Source organism: Phodopus roborovskii, unplaced genomic scaffold, assembly GCF_943737965.1.
Source record: "Phodopus roborovskii unplaced genomic scaffold, PHOROB, whole genome shotgun sequence".
Taxonomy (NCBI): domain Eukaryota; kingdom Metazoa; phylum Chordata; class Mammalia; order Rodentia; family Cricetidae; genus Phodopus; species Phodopus roborovskii.
Genome location: NW_026126407.1, coordinates 13,326,934 through 13,351,506, shown reverse-complemented (window position 1 = coordinate 13,351,506; position 24,573 = coordinate 13,326,934). Strand labels below are relative to the sequence as shown.

At 42.2% G+C, this 24,573-nt stretch overlaps 1 protein-coding gene across 1 annotated transcript in view; it reads left to right on the top strand.

The window, feature by feature from the left end:
* The window catches only part of Stx8 (syntaxin 8), a 220,416-nt gene that overhangs the window by 31,203 nt on the left and 164,640 nt on the right, over positions 1-24,573 (top strand). Inside the window, exons 5-6 of the mRNA XM_051180347.1 lie at positions 11,059-11,183; positions 21,917-22,009. Coding sequence (XP_051036304.1) covers positions 11,059-11,183; positions 21,917-22,009 — 218 coding nt within the window. The remainder of the gene's footprint in view (positions 1-11,058; positions 11,184-21,916; positions 22,010-24,573) is intronic.

Genomic DNA, 24,573 nt, shown 5'->3' with positions numbered 1-24,573 from the left:
TTCCTATAAAGGCAAAATTTATAGTGTTATGAATCACAAAAGTAAGTGGTTCCTTTTGGAGGGAGAAGTGAGCTGAATGGAACAAACAGGGGCTTCTGGGCCAGAGAGACTGCTCTTCGGGTAAAAGCACTTGCCATGCAAGGCTGATGACCTAAGACTGATCTTGGGAACCCATTTGAAAAGCCAGATGTGGTGTTGCACATCTGTGATCTCAAGACTCCAGTACAGCCAGGTGGAAGGTGGAGATGGGAGAATCTTCTGAAAGCTTCCAGGGCACCTAGCCCAGAGTATGATATACAATGGCAGAAACAAGACATCCTGGCCCAGTAAGATGGAAGGAGAACCAGCTGCTGACCCCCATATGCAGCCCCCGCCACATTCCCACTCAATACATAAGTCAATGAAGTGGCTTCTGGAATTTGGATGCTGCTGTTTCTTGCCCTGGTAGCAGTTAACTGAAGATATTCCCTGCAATCTTTTAGACCTGTATGCTTACAGCCTTTCATTTAGTATGTTCTACTTGAACTAAATGCATGTGTCAATACAATATATATCTATAGATATGTGCGTGTGTGTGTGTGTGTGCGCGCGCACACACACACACACACACACGCACACACAGATTCACATATACATTCTAACACATGTATATATGTAAGGAGAAAAACTATATCCTGAGCAGACCACATGGTGGGGATATAAGGCAGTAGAAGAGGAAACACACCTGACTTCCTTTCTTCCCCGAGAACAAGGAGAGACTGCCTGTGCTCCTTCCTAAATGCTAGGAAAACGATCACACCACCACACTCCCATCCTGTTCTCACTCTAGCCTTCCCCCTCCCTCTGTCTGGATTGCAAGCCTGCCGGCCATTTTTATGCCTTCCTTCATGGGCTCCAGACTTAGCCCCAAATCCAGTCTGCTTATTGCTGACTTTGTTTGTTTACTTAGATATCTTTTTCCCCTTGGAAAAATGAACACATACACACACACACACACACACACACACACACACACACATACACGCACGCACGCACGCACGCAGGCACGCAAGCAACACTCTCCCCCAGCTCCTCTGCTCTTCCTCCCCTCCCCCTTTCCTCTCCTCATTTTCCTCTCTCTCTCTCTCTCTCTCTGCTTCCCTTTCTCCCTGTTTCTCTCCTCCTCCACCCTCTCTCCAGAGTCTCTTAACAAACACAGTATAACCTTGAATTCCTGATCATTCTGCCTCTTCCCCAAGTGCTAGATTACACACACGTGTTACCAGACTTGGTTCTTATGCTCGTCTTGATTTTAAAATAAGAGAAATGTTTTCAGTCTCTTCCTAAAAGTTTCCACATAGGTTGTCACACTTTTTTAAATGTGATTTTTTTTTTTTTTTTTTTTTTTTAGCCTATATACCAAACCTCACGGTGTACTGTTGATGGTAATACTGTCTTTCCCTTCCCTGATGCCATACTCCCAAAGTCACCAGTGTTAATGTTGCAGAATTTTCTTGATCCCACTTGTTTTTTATACTTACAAGTATAGTGCTAGAAATGTACTTTTTTCTGAAAACACAATGGTATTATATATATTTCTTCATGATTTACTTTTTTCACTGAAGTTTGGTTATTCCTCCAAATCAGTAGGTTTAACACATTCTATGCAACACTGAGTACTTTGCAGTTGTAACCATACAGTCATTCTTGTAACCACTGTCCATATATTGTTATTGGGTTGTCTTGTTTTCTTTTTAGAATTATATACATGGCTAAGGCACTGTGGCCTCCGTTTTTATAGCACAGAGCCCCAAAGATCCGTGAGCTGGGAATTTAAAGGAACTGTCCCATCTATTTCTTAAAAGTTGCATTGCCTGCAGGGTGTGGGAGGGCCTGTTTCCCAACCTGTTAGCCATCAGTGGGTGTCCCAGAACTTGGTGGGTTTTCTTAATCTATGGGTGAAAAAAAAAAGTCTGTTTTGCATTTCAGTACTTGGTATTATAATGGCGTCGTGATGACTTTGGGCATGGAAAATAAAGATCTCTACAGCTGCATGTATTAATTTTAAATTACAAAAGTCATTTGGGAATTGAAAAGGAGAAAAATTCCGGTCCATTAAAAAGCAGGAGGAAGAAAGGAGAGTTATTGTGCACACTGGGTTTTTGTTTGTTGTTGTTGTTTGTTGTTTTTTAAGTATATTGAATACTTTCCAAGTTTTGCTTTCTTTCCCTTCTGCATGAGTGTGTTCATGTGGAGGCCACAGATTGACACCTGGTGCCGGCCTCAACCAGTCTTCACCTAATTTTTTGAGACAGGGTTTCTCACTGAACCCAGATCTCACTGTCCAGCTAGAATGGCTGTCCAGCGAGCCCTGGGGGGCCTCCTGCCTCAGCCTACCCCTCCCCCCACCCCACGGATTAAAGGCATGCAGTATCCTGTTTTTTGTTTTGTTTTTTGTTTGTTTGTTTTAACATGGCTGCTAGGGATTGCAGTTTGTATAGCAAGTGTTTTACTACCTGAGCCATCTCCTTACTCTTCTGAGTTAGACTTGTTAATAAATAAAAATTAAGAAGTGAAAATTTAGATAGGCAGGTAGATAATCAATCCGTTGGCCAGTTTCATCCTCCCTTCAGTCTCCAGAGGTGCCAAGGACCTATTGCTCTTTTGCTTTGCAGATGAGGATGCTGGGTTTCATGTAGACGTTGACCAGTTTTGGAAAGGGAGCCAGCATCCTTTGCTCTGTTTTTTTTTTTTTTTTTTTTTTTTTTTTTTTTTTTTTTTTTTTTTTTTTTTTTTTTTTTTTTGTCTCCTGTTTCTCTTCATCTTGGTTTCCCACAAGCCTGTAAGGGTTATGGTTTGTCTTCTTTTCACCAGCTTCTAGTACTTTCTCCTTTCTCCTGCTTTTTGCATCTGTGAACAGTAGTACCCTTATAGCACCTTATTGCCAACACTGGATTGTGTGAAGGAACAAATGATTATCAGAAAGCCTGGGTTTGAGTTTTAGCTCCATTTCCTGCCCTGTAAAATGAAGATAACCATGGGTCTTGCAGCTTGTGAGGCTCAAATGCATTGGGTACATGTGAAGGCCCTTTGTGACCTGGAAAGCACCCTGTGACCAGAAACAAGTGCTTGCTCTCACTGATGTTGGCAGAATAGGAGACAGATTGCATGTCATGGGAAGGTCTTTGTCTTTTTACAAAGTGACCAGAGAATAACACAATGGTGGATGATGCCATGCATAATTGTGTGGCATGGGCCATAAAAGCTGTGTAAGAAATAGAAGGGGGAGAAGTTGGTGTCAGGGGAAGGAGACTGAGAAAGATGTTGAGAGTTGAGTAGTCTGTATACCACGCACCTGTTTTGAACTTTTTAGTGTATTTTTAAAGTTAGGCTTCCCACTGTAGCTCAGGCTGGCCACTGAGCTTGCCTGTATGTATCTGCCTTATACGCCAGGCTATCCTTAGGTTTGTAGAATCCCTCCTTTGTTCCTAAGTGCTGGGATATAGGCGTGTGCCATCCTATCCACTTTACTTTATGCTTTCCTGGATTCTACTACACCTGAAGCTTTCTCACCAGTTTGTAGATTGGTGTCCAGCTGGTTGCATAAAAGTCATTTGAGGGGCTGGAGAGATGGCTCAGAAGTTAAGAACATTGACTAGTCTTCCAGAGGACCCAGGTTCAGTTCCCAGCACCCACATGGCAGCTCACAACTCTCTGTAACTCCAGTTCCAGGGGATCTGACACCCTCACACCAAAGCACATAAAATTAAATAAATTATTTTTTTAAAAAAAAAAGTCACCAGGAGTGCCTTACAGACTCCTGGATTGTGTTCCCAAGGCAAAAGAATACCATAGTTAAAAGTATGGGCCTCCATCTCATTAATTTGCATCTTTAGGCGTGAGTTGGCTGAGTCAGTATAATAAAAATTGAATTGTTGAGGTTAAAGTGATGGCCATGTAGGTGGTCCTTGGCTCTGTGTGTATTGATTGTATATACATTACCACTTGACACCCTTAATTAGTCTTTTAGTGCCATATTTGCATTTTTATACATCGGTTGCCAAACAGATTTGTACCACTGTTGCCTGCCAGCCAGTGATTTTGTGACACTACACATAGCATGTTTGTTCCCAGAACAGTGCTACTATGCACAATCAATTGAGCATTTTAGCATTACTTTATAAAGTAATGGAGTGGAAACAAGCATGCTGAATTGGGGGGGGGGTAAGGACAGTGTTGAGACAGGGTTGGACATGTTAGACATGTGACATTTCTAAGTGCAAAATATGTATTGTTCATCTCATCTGGACTCTCATCAGATGATGAAACCGTTGGATTGTAAAGAACCCAGTGAACAGAGGGCAGTGTCCAGAGATGTGGCTCCTCGTATTGTGTGAGGATCTTGGTCACTATTTAACACTCTACTTCTAACCATGTTTACAAGCACACATTGTGTATTAACAAAGTACCGAGCCTTGCAAATGTTTGAAGTAACCCTTGGCCGGATATTGAGGCTGAACGTCCCCCACTGACCAGCAGATGGCGCTCAGTCACCATGAAGCTGGTGTGTAGTACTCAGAATGGAAGGCTTAGGGGTGTTTGTGTGTGTGTGTGTGTGTGTGTGTGTGTGTGTGTGTGTGTGTGAGTGTGTGTGTGTGACTACACTGTTAATGTACCTGTGAAGATCAAACAATTCATCCAAAGAGCCCTCCCCATTTTTTTTTATTGGTGCTGATTTTAGATTGCAAAGGTGATTCTCCTCTGGATAATACTCTGGAGGCCAAAGTCCCTGGTGGCCTGTCAATGCTCTGTGCAGTGCTTCCTCTGTGAACTGTTTTGTTAAGATATTCACTTAATATTTAATATTTTAATGTTTAAAAAGGCAACTGGTGGGATTTTAAAGAAAGAGTAGGAAAGATTGCTGGGCTGAGAGCAGCGATGGATGGTCTAGCCCTCCCACCATAGGTCATGGCAATAAAACAGTTGTTTTGAGCTGGTATCCTGAAGTTTATAAGGTAATGGGGGAAAATGCCCTTTCTTAAATTGTGTCATTTCCCCCAAGTCCCCCAGCTAAGTTTGGCAAGGCAGTTCGTCAGGAGAAAAATGGGATTGGTTTATAGCTGGGGAATACGGGCGGAGATACAGCTCCGTGGGATTGTGGGTGCCTGACATGCACAAGGCCCTGGTTTTGATTCCCACCACCGAGGGGAAAAGAGAAAATAAAAATAATCAATTACAGCAGGTTTGAGGGCACTATGATGAAGTACCCTTAGATGATAAGCAAGGAGACATTTTGGGTTTGGGGATTTTTTTTTTTTTTTTCAAGACTGGGTTTCTCTGTGGCTTTGGAGGATGTCCTGGAACTGGCTCTTGTAGACCAGATCTGGAACTCACAGAGATCCACCTGCCTCTGCCTCCCGAGTGCTGGGCTCAGAGGCGTGAGACGCCACCGCCTGTCCAGGAAACATTTTCTGTATATGAGTTATTTATTCTGGGCTTGAACTCACTGGGGATTACTTATTGAAATTAACAATGAAAATACTTTGAGAATCAACTTGGGCTTAGGCACAGTGGCATTCTCTGTCTGTCGCTAGTGTATCCGCTTTATGAGACTAGGTGTGCATGTCCGGCTTACCTCACAGCCCTTCGATTAGGGCCTCCATACAGAAGCTCATCGTTATTTGTCACATGGATGGGTGTGAGAGCAGGTGGGTGGATGGAATGCAAACTAGAATAGTGTGGTGCACATCCACAGATCCTTAGCACACTAGAACATTAGTCTCGGTTGAGCAGTGTTATTTTGGGTTTGTTTTCAGAAGCTATGTTGAACTTTGAATGCTAATGAGAAATTTCCTCTCCCCTAAATTGTGTTGATTCTGTCAACTCAAGCAGGATTGGAAATATTCACCCCTTTATCCAGTTTGCTCCCTCGGACTGGTAGCATTGAATCAGTGTGAGTTGCCTGTTCCTCACCATTCCCTGCTGTCATTTTCCTTCTCCTGACTTCCCTGCCACCCACCTCGGTCACGGCACTGGCTTTTTGGGCTCCCTCACTACGGGCAGCTTCTCTTCATTGTTGCCAGAGTGCGTCTCTAAAGAATTTATGTCAGAGAGTCCATTTCTGATTGAAATTTGATCCTCTGTGCATCTTTATAGCCACAGAACAAGACTACATAAAACGTTTTGAAAAAAGGAATTAGCCTCTCATACCATAGGGGCGTTTTCATGTCTGTGGGTAAGGCCAGCTAGGAACCTTTGTCGATACAACACAGTTCATTGACAGCCCAGGGAGCTTTGCTGCTCCTGGCTGCAAACCTCCGTGCGGTCTGTGAATGCTCAAACATTGATATTTCTTTTCCAGACAAAACAAACATTTTCCATAGTCGGGTTGACATCTTTTTGAAATGCTAAGAAAAGCTACTTCTTGGAATTCACTTCTTTTTAGCTCTCTGTTCAGTTGATAAGAATGCCCTCCCTGTGAACTCTGACAGGTTCCAACTGAATTTGTCAGCAGGGAGATGGATTATCTGTGTGCTCCCCCCGTGTTATTATAATTTAATAACATACACTATTTTCCTTGGATACTGAAAGTGCAATCACATTATGTCCTTATAAGTGATCATGAAACATTTTCAGGACTCTAATATACCATCATGTTTATTACTTTTGTATTTATTATTATAGGTAAGGTCAACCTTCAAAGAACATGTACAGAAATTTTGATTTATTAAAAAGCAAATACACACACAGAGGCACCGTCCACTGAATGGGCCTGTAGTCCCAGCACCTGGTGAGGTAGAAGCTGAAGGGTTGTTTGAGCCCAAGGATTCAAGGCCAACTTGGCCTTGAGTCAAAAAAGAAAACAGGAGATGTTGTTGCTGTTAGCTCTGTGGTAGCATTTGACCAGCCCTGGGTCTGATCCATAGTAATTTAAAAGAGAAAATCGAGTGTGTTCCATCTCAGAAGCATAATAATTAGCATGTCCTTTCTTTAACTTGAGAGATCTCCCTGCTTGTCATTGCAAATGCGAGGTTGAGCTGGAAGGTGTTTTACTGACTGATTTCCCTTTCAAAGTAATTCTCCCCATCTGCCTGAGAACATCATGGGCCTTTGTGGCTAAGTCGTGAAGGCAGGTAGCAGTTGATTACGGCTTTTGTTTTAATTTCTCAAGACAAAAATGTTAAGTACAGTTCTCATTTTTGGCTCCCTCCAGCTAAATCCCTCAGGGGCCCCTAGCTCTGTTTCTGTAAGCATTTCCTGAATGATGCCTCTCTTTTCCAGCACATTCCACGGCTCCATCTTTCTGGTGTTGGGGGTATAAGCATGACTGTCCTGTGGCCTCTTTCCTCACAGAGCTCATATTTTAGGAAAGGAGACAGATGAGTAAATAACTAACTACAATCCTGCTTGATAAATGCCACGTTAGAGGTTGTGAACAGAGTGCCACGGGAGCCCCGGCGAGTGATTGATTTGAGGAAAGGGGGACGGAGTGGGGATCGGGAAGGACTCAGCCGCAGAAGTGACATTTGAGTTGAGCCTTAAGGGATGAATACAGTTCTGCCAGATGGACAAAGGGGTGGGGGTGGGGACACCCCAGACTCATGCAGACACATGAGAGTGTGCAAGTCGGTGCCTTTGTCTGAGTGGTGGTGAGCAGCATGTAGGGCTCAAGCAGAAGAAGGGCGTGGAAGGGAAGGGGGAAGTTGGGAGATGACACCTAGACCATGTGACCATCTTTTGAAGCTCACATTTAACCAATCTATATATAGTTCCAGGGAGTTGGAAGTTGTAGACTCGGGAGATGATACAGGGAGGTTTTAGTCTTGGCAGCATTTTAGCAGCAGAAAATTCGATGATTTGGATGAGGATGACTGAAGGGTCACCTAGGCTGTACCAATGGGGCGGGGGTTACATGTTGGCTGTGCCAGCAGAAATGAGGACAGGAACTTGGGAACCATCTAGGAGGGAGACCTTGGTCATTGCTGAGATGTAGCAGAGGGATAATAGCAACAACAGTAGCACAGTGCCCGGGATGGCTTGGCTCGCTGAGCAGAATCAAGAACTTGGGGGGAAGACATGCTTATGGGACAAAGGAGTGAATTTGACCTTGCATATGCTTACTACTGGAAGATTCTTAGATGAGACAGGCGGCAGAGCAACTGTTGGGAAATGCTATGGGCAGCGATGCATTGGAGAGTCATCCATTTGGGGATGGTTTTTCTGCAGAGTAGAGAGTGGAGGACATGCCTTGCTTTTTTTTTTTTGTTTGTTTTGTTTTAATTTTATTGAAGGGCTTCCTTTTTTAACATATTTATTTTATTTTTTGAAATTACAACAATCCTCCCTTAAGTCCTTCCCATGTACCCCCCCCCCCAAGATTCTTCACCTCTTTCTGTTTTATATATATGTCAATATAGCCTGCCCAGTCCATATTATTGTAATATTACCTGTATTATATAATTCCAGGGCTGACCACTCAGCTCCTTTTTACCTATTCATGCCGTTCTTCAGCCTTCAGTTCTGGAGTCTGATCTTGATTGTACGAAGTAAGGGCTGCTGCCTGTAGAGCAGCAGTGCCTAGTAATAACTATCACCCAAATGTCAAGTGGAGTGTGAAAGCTGTTGAAATGAGTGGCATGTAGACACATAGGTCTACAGGAATGCTAAAAGCGCATTCTTGGCAGGCCTGGGACATCAGGGAAATAACACCAGCTCAGAGATGAGCAGGAGGAGGCCACAGCTTTATCATGTTTACTACTGATGTTAGCTGGTGTACACATTTTCACTTTTATTCCCAATAGGTTCTTAAAGTGTACACATACCACACACACAAACACACAAACACAGGTACACACTGCACACATAAACATAGCTCTAGTCCTAATTTGCTATTTATTGAGGTTGTTCAAAAATACCTTGCATTTGTTGATCTTTGTCCCTTAATACTAATACCTTAATGTGGTGTGTGTGTGTGTGTGTGTGTGTGTGTGTGTGAGAGAGAGAGAGAGAGAGAGAAGGGCCCAAAGCAGGGCATTTTAACACTAACTTTGGAGCAGTGCCAGTCAGTTGCAATCCACTCATTGGAGAGACTGAAGGTGACCGCTGATGGATACACTTGTGAGTCTCAGGTGATTTTTCTGTCCAGTCTCTGACCCAGGCTTTTGTTATGAGCCACATACAACTACATGAGACGATGCTGGCACTTGCAAGATGACCTAGGAGTTAATGTGTATGTCCGGATTGCCAGATTGCATATTGCCTGCTTCGATTCTCTTTTCATTACCGTCTTCCTTGTCTTCAAAGCCAGGTGAAGCTGAGTGATTATCATGTGGAGTAAGTATGAAACCTCGACATCTCAGGTTCTTGGGGCCAATCATGTAAAGTAAGGCCTTAAAGAACATGTCTATCTTTATGATAGACTGGAAGAAAGCCATACTTGTGTTTGGCATGTTAATTGGTACATTTGAATAAGAGGCCAGACCTGTACATAAAATCTTAGTCCAAAGAATCAAAAACTGGTCTTTTGCATTTGGTCCAGGTTTTCTTGAAGGATATATTCTTTCTTTCTTTTCTTTTTTTTTTTTAACTTTTAAAGTGAAAAATGGGAAATTATACTTGTTAAATATATACTTATTAAAATATTCTTAATGCCACCTGAGGCCACAATAATTGACATAATGAAAATGGGTACTTTATTGAAAATGGTGTTATTTCCCAAACACTGTATTCAGCACTGTGAATACACTATTACCACTCCTTAAGCACGCGCGCGCGCACACACACACACACACACACACACACACACACACACACACACAAGCGCATGAGGACACCACCTACATGGAGAAGCTGTGTGTTGTCAGGGCAGAAATTTTGGTCAGATTGTGTAGGTTTTTTGTTTGCTTGTTTGTTTGTTTTTATTATTAAAACAGTGCATAACAAATAATAAGCACCGAAGAAATAGTTTTTGAATATATAAATTACTCTGCTGAAACTTCCTGAGGTAGATGTTACTGTCCACATATTGCCAGTCAGTGACATACTAGTGGCTATTTGCTCTACACTGGGGAGCAGAGTGCCACATAGGGGAGGTGGTTTTCATGTCCTCTTTCCTAAGTTAGAAGGCTTAACTATATGAAAGGCCAAACAGTAGGGCAGCAGTTGCTTTTAGACAATACAAGAGATGCCATCAGGGCCTGAAGAATGATAAACAATGGAGAAATGAATGAGTATGCACAGAATCAGCCAGAGAGTGCCTGCACATAGCAGTTGCTTAATCTGAGTTAACTGTCACTGTTGTGGTCTTCTGCCACACTTCCTTCATCCCCCCCCTCCTCTCCCAGATTCCACAAGAGCAGCAACATGGGTGTTCAACTCTGTGTTCGAGTAGGCAGGTGCTTTCCTGGACAACATGGGTCTCTCATCCTTTGGACAGGGAGGCAGTGGTAGGAACTGTGTTCCTTCTTAGACTGGACACCAGTACATGTTGTGCAAGAGCCAAGTGTGGGCTACTTCCAGGGGGGACTGGTCACAGTTGACAGTTTCAAGTGTGATGATTATGATTGCAGCCATAAAATTGGACTTGAAACTCTGCATGTGTTTCTGTGAGCAAGCAAGCACCCTGTAATGGGAAATTTTGTTATCTTTTTATGCTGTAATCTGTAAGCATGGTATTATATTTGCATGGAAAATAATATTAGTGCCTTTTGTGTCACAAAGTTCATGAGACAAAATTTGTTGTGATAAACAGCCAGCTTCCCATTGGCCTTGTGGTTTTGATACTTAAGGACCAACTTTGCTGGTTTTTGAGTCCAGGATATTTTGGACAATTTGCAGAGTGCTGGACTCTCCCAACAGCTCCCCTCCTCATGCCATGTAATTGTTTAGGGACCAGGTTGTGTCTTAGCCTCAGATCTCTAACAGCCCCCAGATACGGTTCCTAGAATAAACTAGGAGTGTAATAAATTGCGGAGATGACTTTTCGAAGCGTACCAGGCTGACCAGCTCTGTGCTTGTGGGAGTGATCTCCAGCCAAGTTGTGTTTTGTGAGATCTGTAATGCATTTACTGTTGTCCTAAGGTCCAGCCTGATGAGCGAAGAAGCAAAGCGAGGAACTCCCAACCCTTGGCTCTGTGAGGAGCCAGAGGAGACCAGAGGTTTGGGTTTTGACGAGATCTGGCAACAGCAGCAGAAAATTATCCAAGGTACCGATTACCCCAGGACTGTGGGTCACAAACCTGCCACTTTGACCTTGGCCTTGACTATTTTCCTTATCTCCAGTGAAAACTTGAGTCAAATTGATTGTTGCTGTAAAGCTCTTGATTTGTTTTTTTTTTCTTTTTGGCTTTAAGGTGCTTGAGAAAAGACTTCATTGATACAACTGAGTTGTTTGTCATCAGTTTACCCTTTCATACTGAAGTTTGTCTGTACCATCAGATTTTTTTTTCTTTATAGGTTCCATCACATTTGTTTAATAAATCTTTTTTTTTAAAGTTTCTCATTTAAAAAAAGTGTCAGAAGTAATATATTATTGCTATAGGTTCAAGCAAGATTAGGTTCAGACAAGATGGAAAGTGCTCTGGGCTGCTTCTCCAGTCTCCAAACTAAAGTAGATTAGTATGTGTGTCCTCAGTCTTGTCTGTATGTACGTATATGAATGTATTTAGTGTAAACACATTTATTTTGTGTAAACAGGACCTTGAGGTACATCACTATCTCATTTCATAGTTTTTAACTTAATATGTTTTTCCATGTCAGTTTGTATGCTGTTCTTTGCAAAGATGGCTTTATTGAAGTATAATTGGCATTATCATAAGCAGCACATATTTAATAGATGTGCTTGGATGAACTTCAACACACATACACACACACACACACACACACACACACACACACACACACACACACACAATGAAGCCAGCATTGCCATCAAGATAGTGAATGCAGTCCTCAGAAGGCTCCTCCATGTCGCTTGGAGAGCCTTCCTGTTGTCTCTCCCCCGTTTCTAGACAACAGCCGATCTGCTTTGTGTCACTCCTAATTGGTTTCTGTTTTCCACAGTTTCATGTGAGTAGACTCGTACAGTATTTACTCTCTGGGGAAGGAGATCTGGCTTCTTTCTCGATGGATAATTTTTAAATGCATCTGGATTGTCACATGAATCTTTACAAGTTGATTATTTTTTTTTCCTAAGATGTCTTTTAAAATAGTTTACTCCTTTATTACCATGTAAGATATTTTCATATGCCCTTTCAGTTCTTTCGTCAGACAACCTTTGGGTTTTGTTTTCAGAAAGGACACAGGTTGACTGAGGATCCTGCAAGGGCAGCTGGCAGCTGGCAGGGCAGTAATATGTGCACAGCTCATAGTCGCACTCATGCTTAACGGGTATTTCTGTCGGTCCGTGCATTCCTTTTTTACTCTCAGTGATATCTTTCAGACTGTGGACGCTCTTAAGTCCAGTTAATCATTTCCTCTCGTATGATTTCTGTTTTGATTATATCTAAGAAAACATTCAGCAGACTAAAGCCACAGGACTTACTGCTTTTTCTTCTAGTAATTTTATACTGTTAGGTTTTTACATTCATTCTGTGATCTTTTTGAATTGGTAAATAGGCATTTTTTTTTTTTTTTTTTTTTTTTTTTTTTGCATTTGGATATCTGTTTGGCTTAGAGCCATTAAAAAATAAAAGACTCCTTCCACTACTGAATTTCTCTACCTTTGTCAAAAATAATCAAGTGGCATTTGTACATAACCCTATTTCTGTGCTCTGTTCTTTTCCATTAGTTACTTTGTTTGTTTGGTTTTTTTTTTTTTGGTTTTTTGAGACAGGGTTTTTCTGTATTGCTTTGGAGGCTGTCCTGGCTGTCCTGGAACTAGCTCTTGTAGACCAGGCTGGTCTCAAACTCACAGATATCCACTTGCCTCTGCCTCCTGAATGCTGGGATCAGAGGTTTGCGCCACCAACGCCCAGCTTTATGGGCTTTGAGTGTTGTGCCTTTCTGATAGATTGCTAAACCAAGACACACAGGCCACCTGCCTTTGTTCTTTCTCAGTATTTTTGGGTGTCCCCAGGGTTTTCATAATTCTATCTAAATTTTAAAATTGCCTTTAAAGTTTTGAAAACAATGGCACTTGTAATTTTGATTGCAATTACATTTTTAAAGATTATTTAGGAGAGAATTAATGTCACATCAACAAGAACCTCCTAATCCATAATATGGACTTATCACTAAATAAATCTTCACTTTTTCTTAGCATTGATTTTAGTTTTCACTATGCATATTTTATATGCCTTTGGTCAGACTTATCCCTAAGTATTTTGTACTTTTATTATACAAAGCATTTTGAAATGGTCAGTATCTGATTAGTACTCATATATAAAGCTGCTTTTTATTTTTGTATTGTTTTTGGATCATGCAACTTTGTTTACTCTCACTAATATGCTTCAATAGCTCATTTGTTGAATATGAAGATTTTTTGACACAAATAATTGTGATCTATTGTTAACAAAATTATATTTTTTAATTTTAATATAGATACCTTTAATTTATTCTTTTTGCCTTAAAGTACTTGCTACAACCTAGTACAGTGTTGAAAATAGATATTCATGCCTTGTTTCTGCTCTTAATAAGAAATGTTTATTTGGATCCAAGTTCTGTATTTTTCCCCAATATTTGATATTTTTGAATTTTCTAGAAATGTTTATGTGAGTTGTGGGACGCAGCTGTATTATTTGGGTCATGCTTTTCCTTTTATGTATTTAAAATGTCTTATTTTTTTATTGCAACTATGTATGTATATCCGTATGTACAGTATATGGGACATGCATGCCATGGCGCCATTGCAACTATGTATGTATGTATGTATGTATGTATATATGTATGTATGTATGTATATAGGGGTGTGCATGCCATGGTACCCATTTGGAAGTCAGAGGGCAACTTTGTAGAGTCAATTCGTTCTTTCCAGCTTTGCATGGGCTCTGGAATAGAACTCAGGTCGTCAGACCCACGAGGCAAGTGCTTTTTCTAACTGAGCCACCTCACTGGCCCTAGGTCTCACTCTTAAAGACAGATGAAAGAGGTGTTTAAAATATTTCAGAGCGTGGATCAGCAAACCCTGGCCTGTGAGCCAAATCTTACTTTTGTATGGTGTGCAAGTCAAAAGCTGCTTTGAATTTTTTTAAAATGGTAAAAAATAATCAAAAGAATATTTTGTGACTTATAAAAAATTAGATGAGATTAAAAGTTCAGTGCTCATAAATTCAATTTTATGGGAACACAGCCATGCTCACTCACTTAACAATATCTGTAGATGCTTTCCCACTTGGCGATAGTTGAGTTGAAAAACTGCTTTAGGGACCATATGAACCACACAGCCTCAAATGTGGCCCCCTACAGGACATGCTTGCCTCCAGTCTAGAGGTAATTTACTGAGCCTAAACCACTCTGGATAGTGTGTGTGTGGCGCTTGCAGAGCACTGAGGTGATCTGCTCGGTGGGAGGAATGGGGACAACTGTGGCTGAGTTTAGAACTTGATTCTTTCTACCCTTTGAAGCAACTCAGCCCTGGGTCTTTTTCACTTCTTACGAGTCCTGACACTCATGTGGACTTGGTGCACATGCCTTGCCGGACCACAGAGATCTCTGTATACAACTTTCTTTTCTCCAGCACTGCAGCTATTGACCTCTTTGAGCTCAATTCAAGATGTCCACTGGATTCCACCTGGCAACTTAGCCTCCCCCTACCCCCATGATGGGAGTATTCACAAGGCAGCAAGCAGCCTGAGCAAACTTAGAGCGCACCTCATTAGTTTCCTCTCTCAGACCTTGCCTTGTCCGCTGATGCACATTTCTTGAAATGGTGGATTTGAATGTTTTGCCTGCCTGTTTTCTCTGCTCTGTGTTCATGAAGGCCAGAAGGAAATCTGGTTCCTGTCAGTCCATCTTGGCCATAAACAGGAGTCTAATTCTATTTTGAACTCTTCTTCACAATGCAATTACCTAGCAAACGAAACACTGGCTCTCCATGCCTTTAATTTTACATACTTCACCCGTTACTGTGCTTGACAGGAAGTGAACAGATGGAAAGCGATGCAGCTCAATGCAGAGTACAACTCACATGCAGCGCTTTGTTCCCCAGCAGCCATGGTTTCTGGGAGGACTGCCTAGCACCAATACAAGCGGATTTTCCTGTCATTGCTGTTTGCCAAAGAAAGCTGTTTTCAGTCAGGAAAAGTATTTTTGTCTCTGACAATGTGCTGCACTCGGGGATTGCTGGGGTTGGGTGTGAGCATGTGCCCTGTATGCTTCTTAGGGGCATCTCCAAGCCATAGTATCTCCTCCACTGAGATTTCTGCCCCTTGCAAGCCCGCTGGCCTCTGGCTCTGGGTGTTGGGACAGAATAGCCCATGTTTGGGTAACTTTATTCACCTGCTCTTTCTTAATGTGGTTTGAAATTCTAGGCCCCCTGTTGCATTGCTAGTACAGCAAGCTATCTTTCAAGCTAAACACAAACAAGAAAGTAATCTTTGCCCCAAATACTTAGCTACCTTTCCTGGATCCTATACTGGATAAAGATGAGTCAGAAAAAAAAAAATTTCTGGTTGCCTTTGGGCCCATGGAATTGATTAGTCTTTCTGTGCTTTAGTGTGGAGACTGAGGAATACTCTGGAACCCCCTCCACCCACCCCAGTAATCTTATTGCTGGGTCGTAGACTTGTAGGCAATGATCAATCTAGAAGCTAGGCCTTGTGACAGCTAGTTACCTAAGGCTAGCCCAATACTTAAGCAGTAGCTTGGGCTACATATAGGCCTCAACAGAGATGACTGTGATGATGACAGTGACTTGGTCTCCTCAGGATCTGAGTTAGAGCAAAGGAAGGAGACAGTAGGAGACAGTGGCCAGTGCAGGCTAGTGTACCTAAGTCAGACAGTGGGATGTGGGTCCCCCACTCCTGCTTAGGACTGTGTTGGTGAGTTTCCTAAATTAATACAGCCTATTCTTCATTATGTTGTAGTTGTTATTTCTATATTTGAGCATTTGCTATAGACTTTCTAGTCTCAGGGATTTACTACTCTTTTTTTCTTTCTTTCTTTCTTTTCTTTTTTTTTTTTTTAAACTGCGGGCACAGTGCCTGACAGAGCAGCTAAGGAAGGAGGGGTTGATCTTAGTTCACAGTTTGAAGGCATATAGAGTACACCATGGGGAAGTCGTAGCAGTGGGAATTTAATTAAGGTCATGTTGCATGTGCAGGGAGGAAGTAAGGAGACAAATGGTGCCCTCAGTTCCCTCATTTAGGGTGGGACTTCCTGCACAGGCCTGCTCACAGGTTTTGTTTCCATAGTGATTCTAAGTTCCATCAAATTGACAATCAGGACCAGCTTTCATAGTCTGTAAATACTTCCCTGTGAAATGGGGTCAGGCAAGGTGACTAGCCAGACTCCATGTTACAGTGAAAAATCTTGGTAGCAAATCTTGGGATAGTTCTAATTACTGGCAGCATTCTCAGAAGATACCCTTCCTTGTAGCTACCACATATAGTAGGAGATTCCTTTCCCAAAAACCTTAAAACTAAACCAAAATAAAACCATCTATTCTGAGAACTTGCTCTGGGGATTTTCTAAAGGCAGGAATGAGCTCCTTTGTTTGGCTCAACTTCATCTTTTTTTACTATTAGTTTTTTCATTTGACTTCAACCTTTCCTAATTCTCTCTGTTCTTCTCCAGGGAGCATTCCTCCCATACAGTAAGTGTGAGGTCTGGCTATCAGACATTATGACATCAAGTGGGTATTTTGGGCTTCCTGGACTCAGAGGATCACCCAGTATTGCCAGAGCCTTCCCATCTAGCAGGAAATTGTATTTGTTTTTCCCTGCAAAGCACAAGGGCCCTCTATGGTCACTTGATGATTTAAACAGCAGAGGGTACCCGTGTAAGTTCCTGCTAACACATGGAGCGCCTCTGTGACACCAGCTGAACTCTAAAGAAAGGAAGACATTCTTAACCTTTAGGTCCGTGTCATGCACTCAGACCAGAGAAAGTGCTTAGCTCTGGTCCCTCTGCCTGCTTTTGTTTAAATGGTGCTGGGGACTGAACCCGGGACCTTGTACATACATGCTAGACAAGTGTTCTACAACTGAGTCAAATCCCTAGCTGCCTCCTTGTTGTTTTCTTATTAATATACCAATGCCCCCCCCCCTTTTTTTTTTTTTTTTTGCTGTGGCAAATTTCAAACGTGGTAAAGTATGTTCTTTTCCTCATCCTGCTTCAGTAATTATCTCCCCATAGCTAGTTTGGTTTTGTCTATATGTACCCACTTACCCACCTCCAGAAGTGAGTGTGTGTGTGTGTGTGTGTGTGTGTATGGACATGTGGTGCACATACATATGTATTTCATGCATGTGTAGGTTAAAGATCAACTTTGAGTACTGTTCCTCAGGAACTGTCTACTCCTCCTCCCTCCCCCTGGGACCTGAGGCCTGCCAGTTACCTAGGCTGGCTTTCTCTACTACCTCAGTGCTCAGATAAGAAGTAAATGCCACCACACCTATGTACCAGGCTTTTCCTTCTAGGCCACCAACCAGCTCCCAAATCATGACACAGAGATTTCTTACTAGCTTCGAATGCTAGACCTAGCTTAGGCACAGTTCTGGCTAGCTTTTTACACTTAAATTAACCTGTTTCTCTTTATTTACCCTTTGCCTCAGGGCTTTTTACTTTTTTTCCTTCTGTGTGTCCTTCCCTGCTTCTTGTGTCTAGCTAGTTGACAGCTGCTTGGCTTCTTGTCCCAGGAATGTCCCTCATTCTCCCCTCGTCCTCCTCCTTTCATTCCTCTCTTGGCCTGGATTTCTCTTCGTATTTATTCTCTCTGCCTGCCAGCCCCACCTATCATTTCTCTGCTTAGCTATTGGCCATTCAGCTCTTTATTAGATCAATCATGTGCTTTAGGCAAGCAAGGTAAAACAAACTCAACACATCTTTATACCATTAAACAAATGTAGCATAAACAAAAGTAACCCATCTTCTGATTGTTAACAAAGGCAACAGAAACAAGTGTGTGTTAACACATCTTCAGGTAGTTAAAGTAACACTCTGCAGCATAAACAAATGTAACACATCTTTGCCTAGGTAAAATAACCTTCTACCGCATGCCTATGGGCTGTGTGGGCTGGACTCTAACCCTTATGCATATGCCCTGGAATTATTTTTAAAGTGAACCCTAGACATTATGTCATGAAGTAGTGGTGACTACTTCAGAGTGTTCTATTTAAACATCTCTAAAATATGTTTATAAAATATAAGACCTTTTAAAAAGATATGTTTATTTTTTTATTATGTGTCTATGTGTGGTTATGTGCACATGTGACTATGGGTACCCATGGAGTCCAGAATCAGTGTTGGTCTGCTGGAGTTACAGGTGATTGTAAGTGCCAGTGTGGGTGCTGGGAACTGAATTCAAATCCTCAGAAAAGCAGTATGTGTTCTTGACCCCTGAGCCATCTCTCTATACCCAGGATTGTTTTAAAAAGGGCTACAATGCAGTTATCACTCCTGCCAAATTAGAAACAATTCCTCGGTCCAATCAAATAACTGGACTATCTGGCTAGGGTCTGAATGTAGGCCATACCTTGTAACTAGTAGACAGATGCATCCCTGAACTGTCTTAATAATATGAATGAACCTTTTTAAAGTACCTTATTTTCCTCTTGCTGTTCCTTTGTTAAACAGGGTTGTTTGCTCTGTAGTTTTTCTTCAACTAGTTCTTGCAGCGTGTGTCCCCCATAAGTTGTTGAGCATATTCTGTGACCTAGATGTTTTCTGTAAATTGGTTAGATTTAGTGGCTTACTTAGAATCAGCCTTGTTATTTTTGGCATACTATGTTCTGATGACTGTCCCTTTGTTTTTTATCTACTGCCACCAAACTGTCCTCCCACAGTTGAGTGATTGTTATTTAGAGGACGGTTTTCCTGGATGTCTAAATATAGGAAGTATCTACACACCTAATTGTTCCAAGGGGACTTTCAAAACTGATTGCATTAGTGCACCCACAATAAATTAGCACACACGGAGTGACTTAAAACTCACATTACTACAGTTTAAAGGTCAGAAGTTCAGCTTGGGTCTCCAGGGACTCAGATCAAGGTGTCAGCTGGCCACATTCCTTTCTGAAGACCCTTGGGCAGAATCTGTTCCCTTGCCTTGTCCAGCTGCTAGATGGTCCCCGTTTTCCTTGGCTCATAGCTCCATGTTCAAAGCCAGCAACTGCATCTCTTTAACTGACTGTCATGCCTCCCTCTGACAGCAGCTGGGCAACCTTTGTTTCTTGGAATTAACAGAATTGTTTTAGGTCCACCTAGATTCTCCAGGCTCATCTCCTGTCTCACTCCTTCATTTTCATCTAAGAAAGTAACTTAGTCACAGGTTCCATGAGTTAGGACTTGGACAGATTGACTGTGTGTGTGTGTGTGTGTGTGTGTGTGTCTGTCTGTCTGTCTGTCTGTACATGCATTACTCTTTCTTCCACAATGATCATGTCTTAAAATATACACTACTGTAAAGTTGAAGAATGAATCAGAGTTTGGTATGTTGCAAATGACCTATTATGACACCATTACTAAGGCCCTGCCTGGGCTCTGTGAAAGAGTGACGTAGATTATGGAGAATGAACTGTCACAGTGTCACACTTCCATTATTTATAAGTAGGTTGTCTGCAGTGAGTCCTGATGATATTTCTGTTGGAAGCAACCTTTTATTTTGATTATTATTACTAAGTGACTAAACCATTGCCTCTTAGAAATGTCAGTTTATAGCTCAGAGAAGCTCAGGAGGTTTACATGCTCATTTTAACCTACCCAGCATCTTCCGTGTCTGGGTTGTGGGATGCAAATTTACTGTAACAATATTGCATGCTGAGAAGGTGTTCTCATCTCATGGGAACTATAGGAGTAAGGGAGAGTTTCTAGTCTCCTTTCTGTTGTGCATTAAGGAGACCTTTAGGAGAAAATACATTTGGGAGAAAAGATTAGTGTAGCTATTTTTCACTGATAATTTATGTTCTCACTGAATAAAACAATGTCAGGACTTTTCCTAGTGGATAACCTCAGCAGTAGTTGCTTTCCATTTTTCAGCCATTTTCCCATCATTTCACAGTGTACGGACCCTCAGCCCATCTATGGATTATTCTTCAGATGCAGTTAGACTTTTTGCCATAGCAATAGACATCCTTCAGCAGTGCAAGTTTGATGATAGATTTATCTTGGAGGCCATCCAGGAGGTTGCTACTAAGGACCAAGAGGACCTCATTATAAAGTGATTTTGCTGTAAAATGGTGCCTTGGAATGGTCCCTAGACACACCAGGCTGTTTATAGTTTTTAAAAAGTATGTTGTGTCAAAAAAGTGTCACCAACGGGTCCTTGCCTCACACCTTAAGTTTAAATAAATCCCAGGTGAATCAAAGAGTTAAGGATGATGATTTAATTCCATACAAAAGATTTACACAAAACTGTAAGTAGATGTTAGTGAGCTCTTGAGAAGACCTTTATGGTTTTGCCCTTACACATAAGCCATTTAACAAAAAAAAAAACAAAAACAAAAAAAAAAAAAAAAACAAAAAAAAAACCCATAAACAAGTGAAGCTGTGGCTGGCACGCCACCAACTGGCAGATGATGCTCTGGTGAAGTTAGACCTCACCCCCACAGTCTCTGCTCGGGGCACTGGGAAGCAAAGGAACAAGGCTTTTGCAGAGACATCACCAGGATGGCTCACTTTGAAGAAACATGCATTGAAGGGCAGAGTCTGTCGTGGTGGGGAATTTCCTGTGACAGGAGCTTGAAGCAACTGGTCACACACACTTTGCTTGTGTGCAGCCAGCTTCCTCCTTTTATACAGTCTAAAACCATGGTCCACTTTTAGAGTGACTTTTCCTACCTCATGTCACCTAACCTAGATAATCTCTTCCAGGCCTGGCCAGAGGCTTGTCTTCGAGGTGATTCAGGATCCTATCAAATTGATAATCAGTATTAAATATTATATCTGCTACCGAGAAAAACAAAACAAAACAAAAAAACAAAAAAACTAAAACCAAGGGCTCCAGAGAAAGTTCTAGGGTAGTCCAAAAGATAAACCCCGAGGCAGTGAGTTTATCGCCAGCACGAGGAATGTGCTTTAAGAAAGATCCTTGTAACTGCATTACTGCCTTGTTGTATATTGTTTTATACACATTTTCTAGACTTACGTGGTGTAGGTGGATTGAAATCTTGACAAGGATTCCTATCAAGGAGTTGAGCTTATCTTCCATACTACATAGTGCTCAGGGCTACACGTCCTCACACTTCAGTTACCCATGCCTGCCCTTATTCTCCTCTGTATTCCTCTTCATATCTATAAATCTGGTATGTCCCCAAAGTTTATTATCGGCTTTTATTTGTGTTTTTAAACTATTAGTGATGCCAGCCTGGCAAGATGGCTCACCAAGTAAAGGAGCTTGTAGCCATAACATGATGACCTGAGTTTGAGCCCTGGGACACCTGTGGTAGCAAGAGGGAACCAACTTCACAAGTTGTCCTTTGGCTCCAACATGTATGCACCGCACACACAAACTCACACGCTCAAATTATACACAAATGCAATTTTTTTTTAATTAATGATGCCACTAGGTTTATGTGTTTATTTCACTTTTAAAATTCTTAATTTATTAGGAAGTCGTTTTCAGTATGAGGTGTGAGGTAAGTATTTAAGTTTTTGTGTCAGTGATGCTAGCCATTATGTCACTTATATCATACGTTGAATAGCATCACTTGCCTGGAGAGATGTACCTCTGTGTGTGTGTGTGTGTGTGTATCAATATTTATATATGTTTATATACATATTTATATTATGTTTAGCATGCTTCCCTTTGATTTTTAGTCAGCTGTTTTTCCTTTTCTTGCAGAACAGGACGCAGGCCTGGATGCCCTTTCCTCCATCATTAGTCGCCAAAAACAAATGGGTCAGGAAATCGGGAATGAACTGGACGAGCAGAATGGTAAGGACAAGTCTGAGACTGATCAGTTTGCCCCCGGTGTAAATACTACAGGTTCCGGTGTTTATTGAATCACTTTGGATCATGTGGCGTAGAGGGGGTTTGCAGTCAGCGGACTGACGTGGTTTATCGCAGTTGTGTCTATTGTAGTTGTGGTGGTTTGTGGACAGTGTACGTTGCAGTTATCAAAAGCTGTGTAAAGAAATGTCACTAAAAACTTTCTAGCACTCAGGGACTGCTTTAATTGAATTGGTTTGGTTTTGGTTTTTATAGCCCTGGTGGCCCTGACCTCTGTATGTGGATCAGGCTAGCTCTGAATGAGCATTGCTTTCCTCTGTGTCTGTGTCCCAAGTGCTGGAATTGCAGTCATGTGCTAACTGTATCTGACCCTACTATTTTGAGAAATCCTTTATTATCTAGTTATTCCAAGAGCTTTCCTTCTCTGTGGAGGATGTGGAGTTTACTCAGTGTTTGGTACCTTGATACAAAGCATAATAAAGCTGTGTGGGCCTCATATCATCTCTGTACCCAGTGGAGTTTGTTCATCTTCCATCATCAATGACCAGACCACAGGACAAAAAAAGTTTGAAGATGTCTGTTTAGGGCTTGATGTGACAATGTGGTTTGGGAAACAGGAACTTGTAGGCAACTGTTACCTGTAACCTTAGGATTTGGGATGCTCCTATGCGTGAGTTAAGTAGGGAGTAACAAGAGTAACCATGGGAATGGAGAGGGGTGTGCATGCAGGAAGCAACCAGAGCTCTCACTGTGAGGGACACAGTGAAATCCAGAGTCTATGAGTCAAGACTGTGAGTCCAAATTGGATATATCGAACCAGAGGTGCAGTGAGAGGTCCAAATGGCAACTTTCAGTCTGCAATTGGTGAGGAAACGGCTTAGTGAGAAGACAAGACAAGAAGTGGAGAAGCTTCCGCAGGGATGTGATGCACTGGCTTTGACGGTGGCTCCCATCACATGCTGAGCACTCTTGTCCACATCCTGCCATGTTCTCTACATGAGGAAAGGAATGTAATGATGTCCTCATTGCTAGAAATGAAGCTCAGAGGTGCAGAGAGCCTTCCGAATGCCACAGCTTTTATAGAAGGCAGGACTGAAACTGTTTTCTGATATGGCTGCTTTTTCTGTTGTACCAGCTTCCTAGCCAAGGAAGACAGGGTAAGGAGGCAGACGTGCTGTTAAAGCATCATGTGTGAGCAGGTATGGAAGTCCTGGTAGTGGGCAGAGTCGCTCTCTGCAGGGAGGCTGCACTTGACTTGCCAAAACCATATAACAGGCACTTCCCTCCTTGATCCCAAGATGGAATGTGGTCATCGTTCCCATGGTTTCAGTTCATTTCTCTATCGTAAGTAAACAAATCCAGCTGTTGCGCATCTGTCTCACGCAAATGGAGAGCCCTCTGTTTCTACAGTCCTAATGTGGCTTGCGACAGACAGCTTAGCACTGGGGGGACAGTTTGTTCCTTCTGCTGGTGCTATGAATGGGCCAATTATGGACCTGCGTTTGATCCAGGCATTTGGTCAGTTCCTTCAGTGTGAGACAGCATTATTAGTAAGATAATAAGCTTTATTTTTAAAAGGCAACCTTGGCTATCTGGCGTTTGTTTATTTTTTTACCTTAAGGAAATTTGCCGGGGGGGGGGGGGGTTTCCTGGCCTAAACTGACGAACATGCATATCATCCTGTAGTGTGTGTAGGTCACAGCATCTGTGGGGACTTGACTAAGAATGAAGGATGCGTGGTTTTGTGTGGAACTTACTACCTTCTCAGGTAAAATGGCCACGTGTTTCCCAGCACAAGCAAGCTTTACCAGTGTGCCTTCCTCTTAAGTGGCTATCAGACTTACTTGGGGCTCTTTAACAACCCCCAAAGTCTAGGTTGTGTCTTGGTGAGTGTCATTCCTGTTATGATATGGTCACAAAAGTATCAACTTAAAACAACACAGACACAGTGTCTTACTTTCTGTAGCACAGGAGCCTCGCTTGATTCTTGCTGGGTGAAAACCAATGTATCAACAAGAGATCAGCATTCTTTTCTGAAGGCTCTAGGGAGGGATTGGTTTCCTTGCCTTTTCCAGATTCTAGTGGCCACCCACATTCCTTGGATTACATCCCTTCTGTGTTCAAAGCCAACAACAATAGGCATCCTGCTGATACTGTATCACTACTACTACTAAAGCTACTAACGTTCCCCTCCATCTTTGGAGACCTTCATGTTTATATTGCATGTACTCAGACAGTTGGAGAAACTCCCTTCCTGGTCAGCCTATTGGAAGGTTCAGCCTTGATGATGAGCTGTTCACTGTTTACCACAGGACTTCACAAGGAAATCTGAACATCAGGTATGGAGAGCAGACAGTTTTCAGCATGCTGCCACGCCCGTGACGGCCATACTGAGAGGATGTTGTTAGTACTGCACCTTTACACCCATGTGCTCACGTGACACATGTGTAGAACCTTCCCAGTTATATGTGCCACAGAACTTATGGTTGCTGACCGAGTTCTTTCTCTCTGTATCACATAGCTTACTCTCACTTTGTACCCGCCCCCAT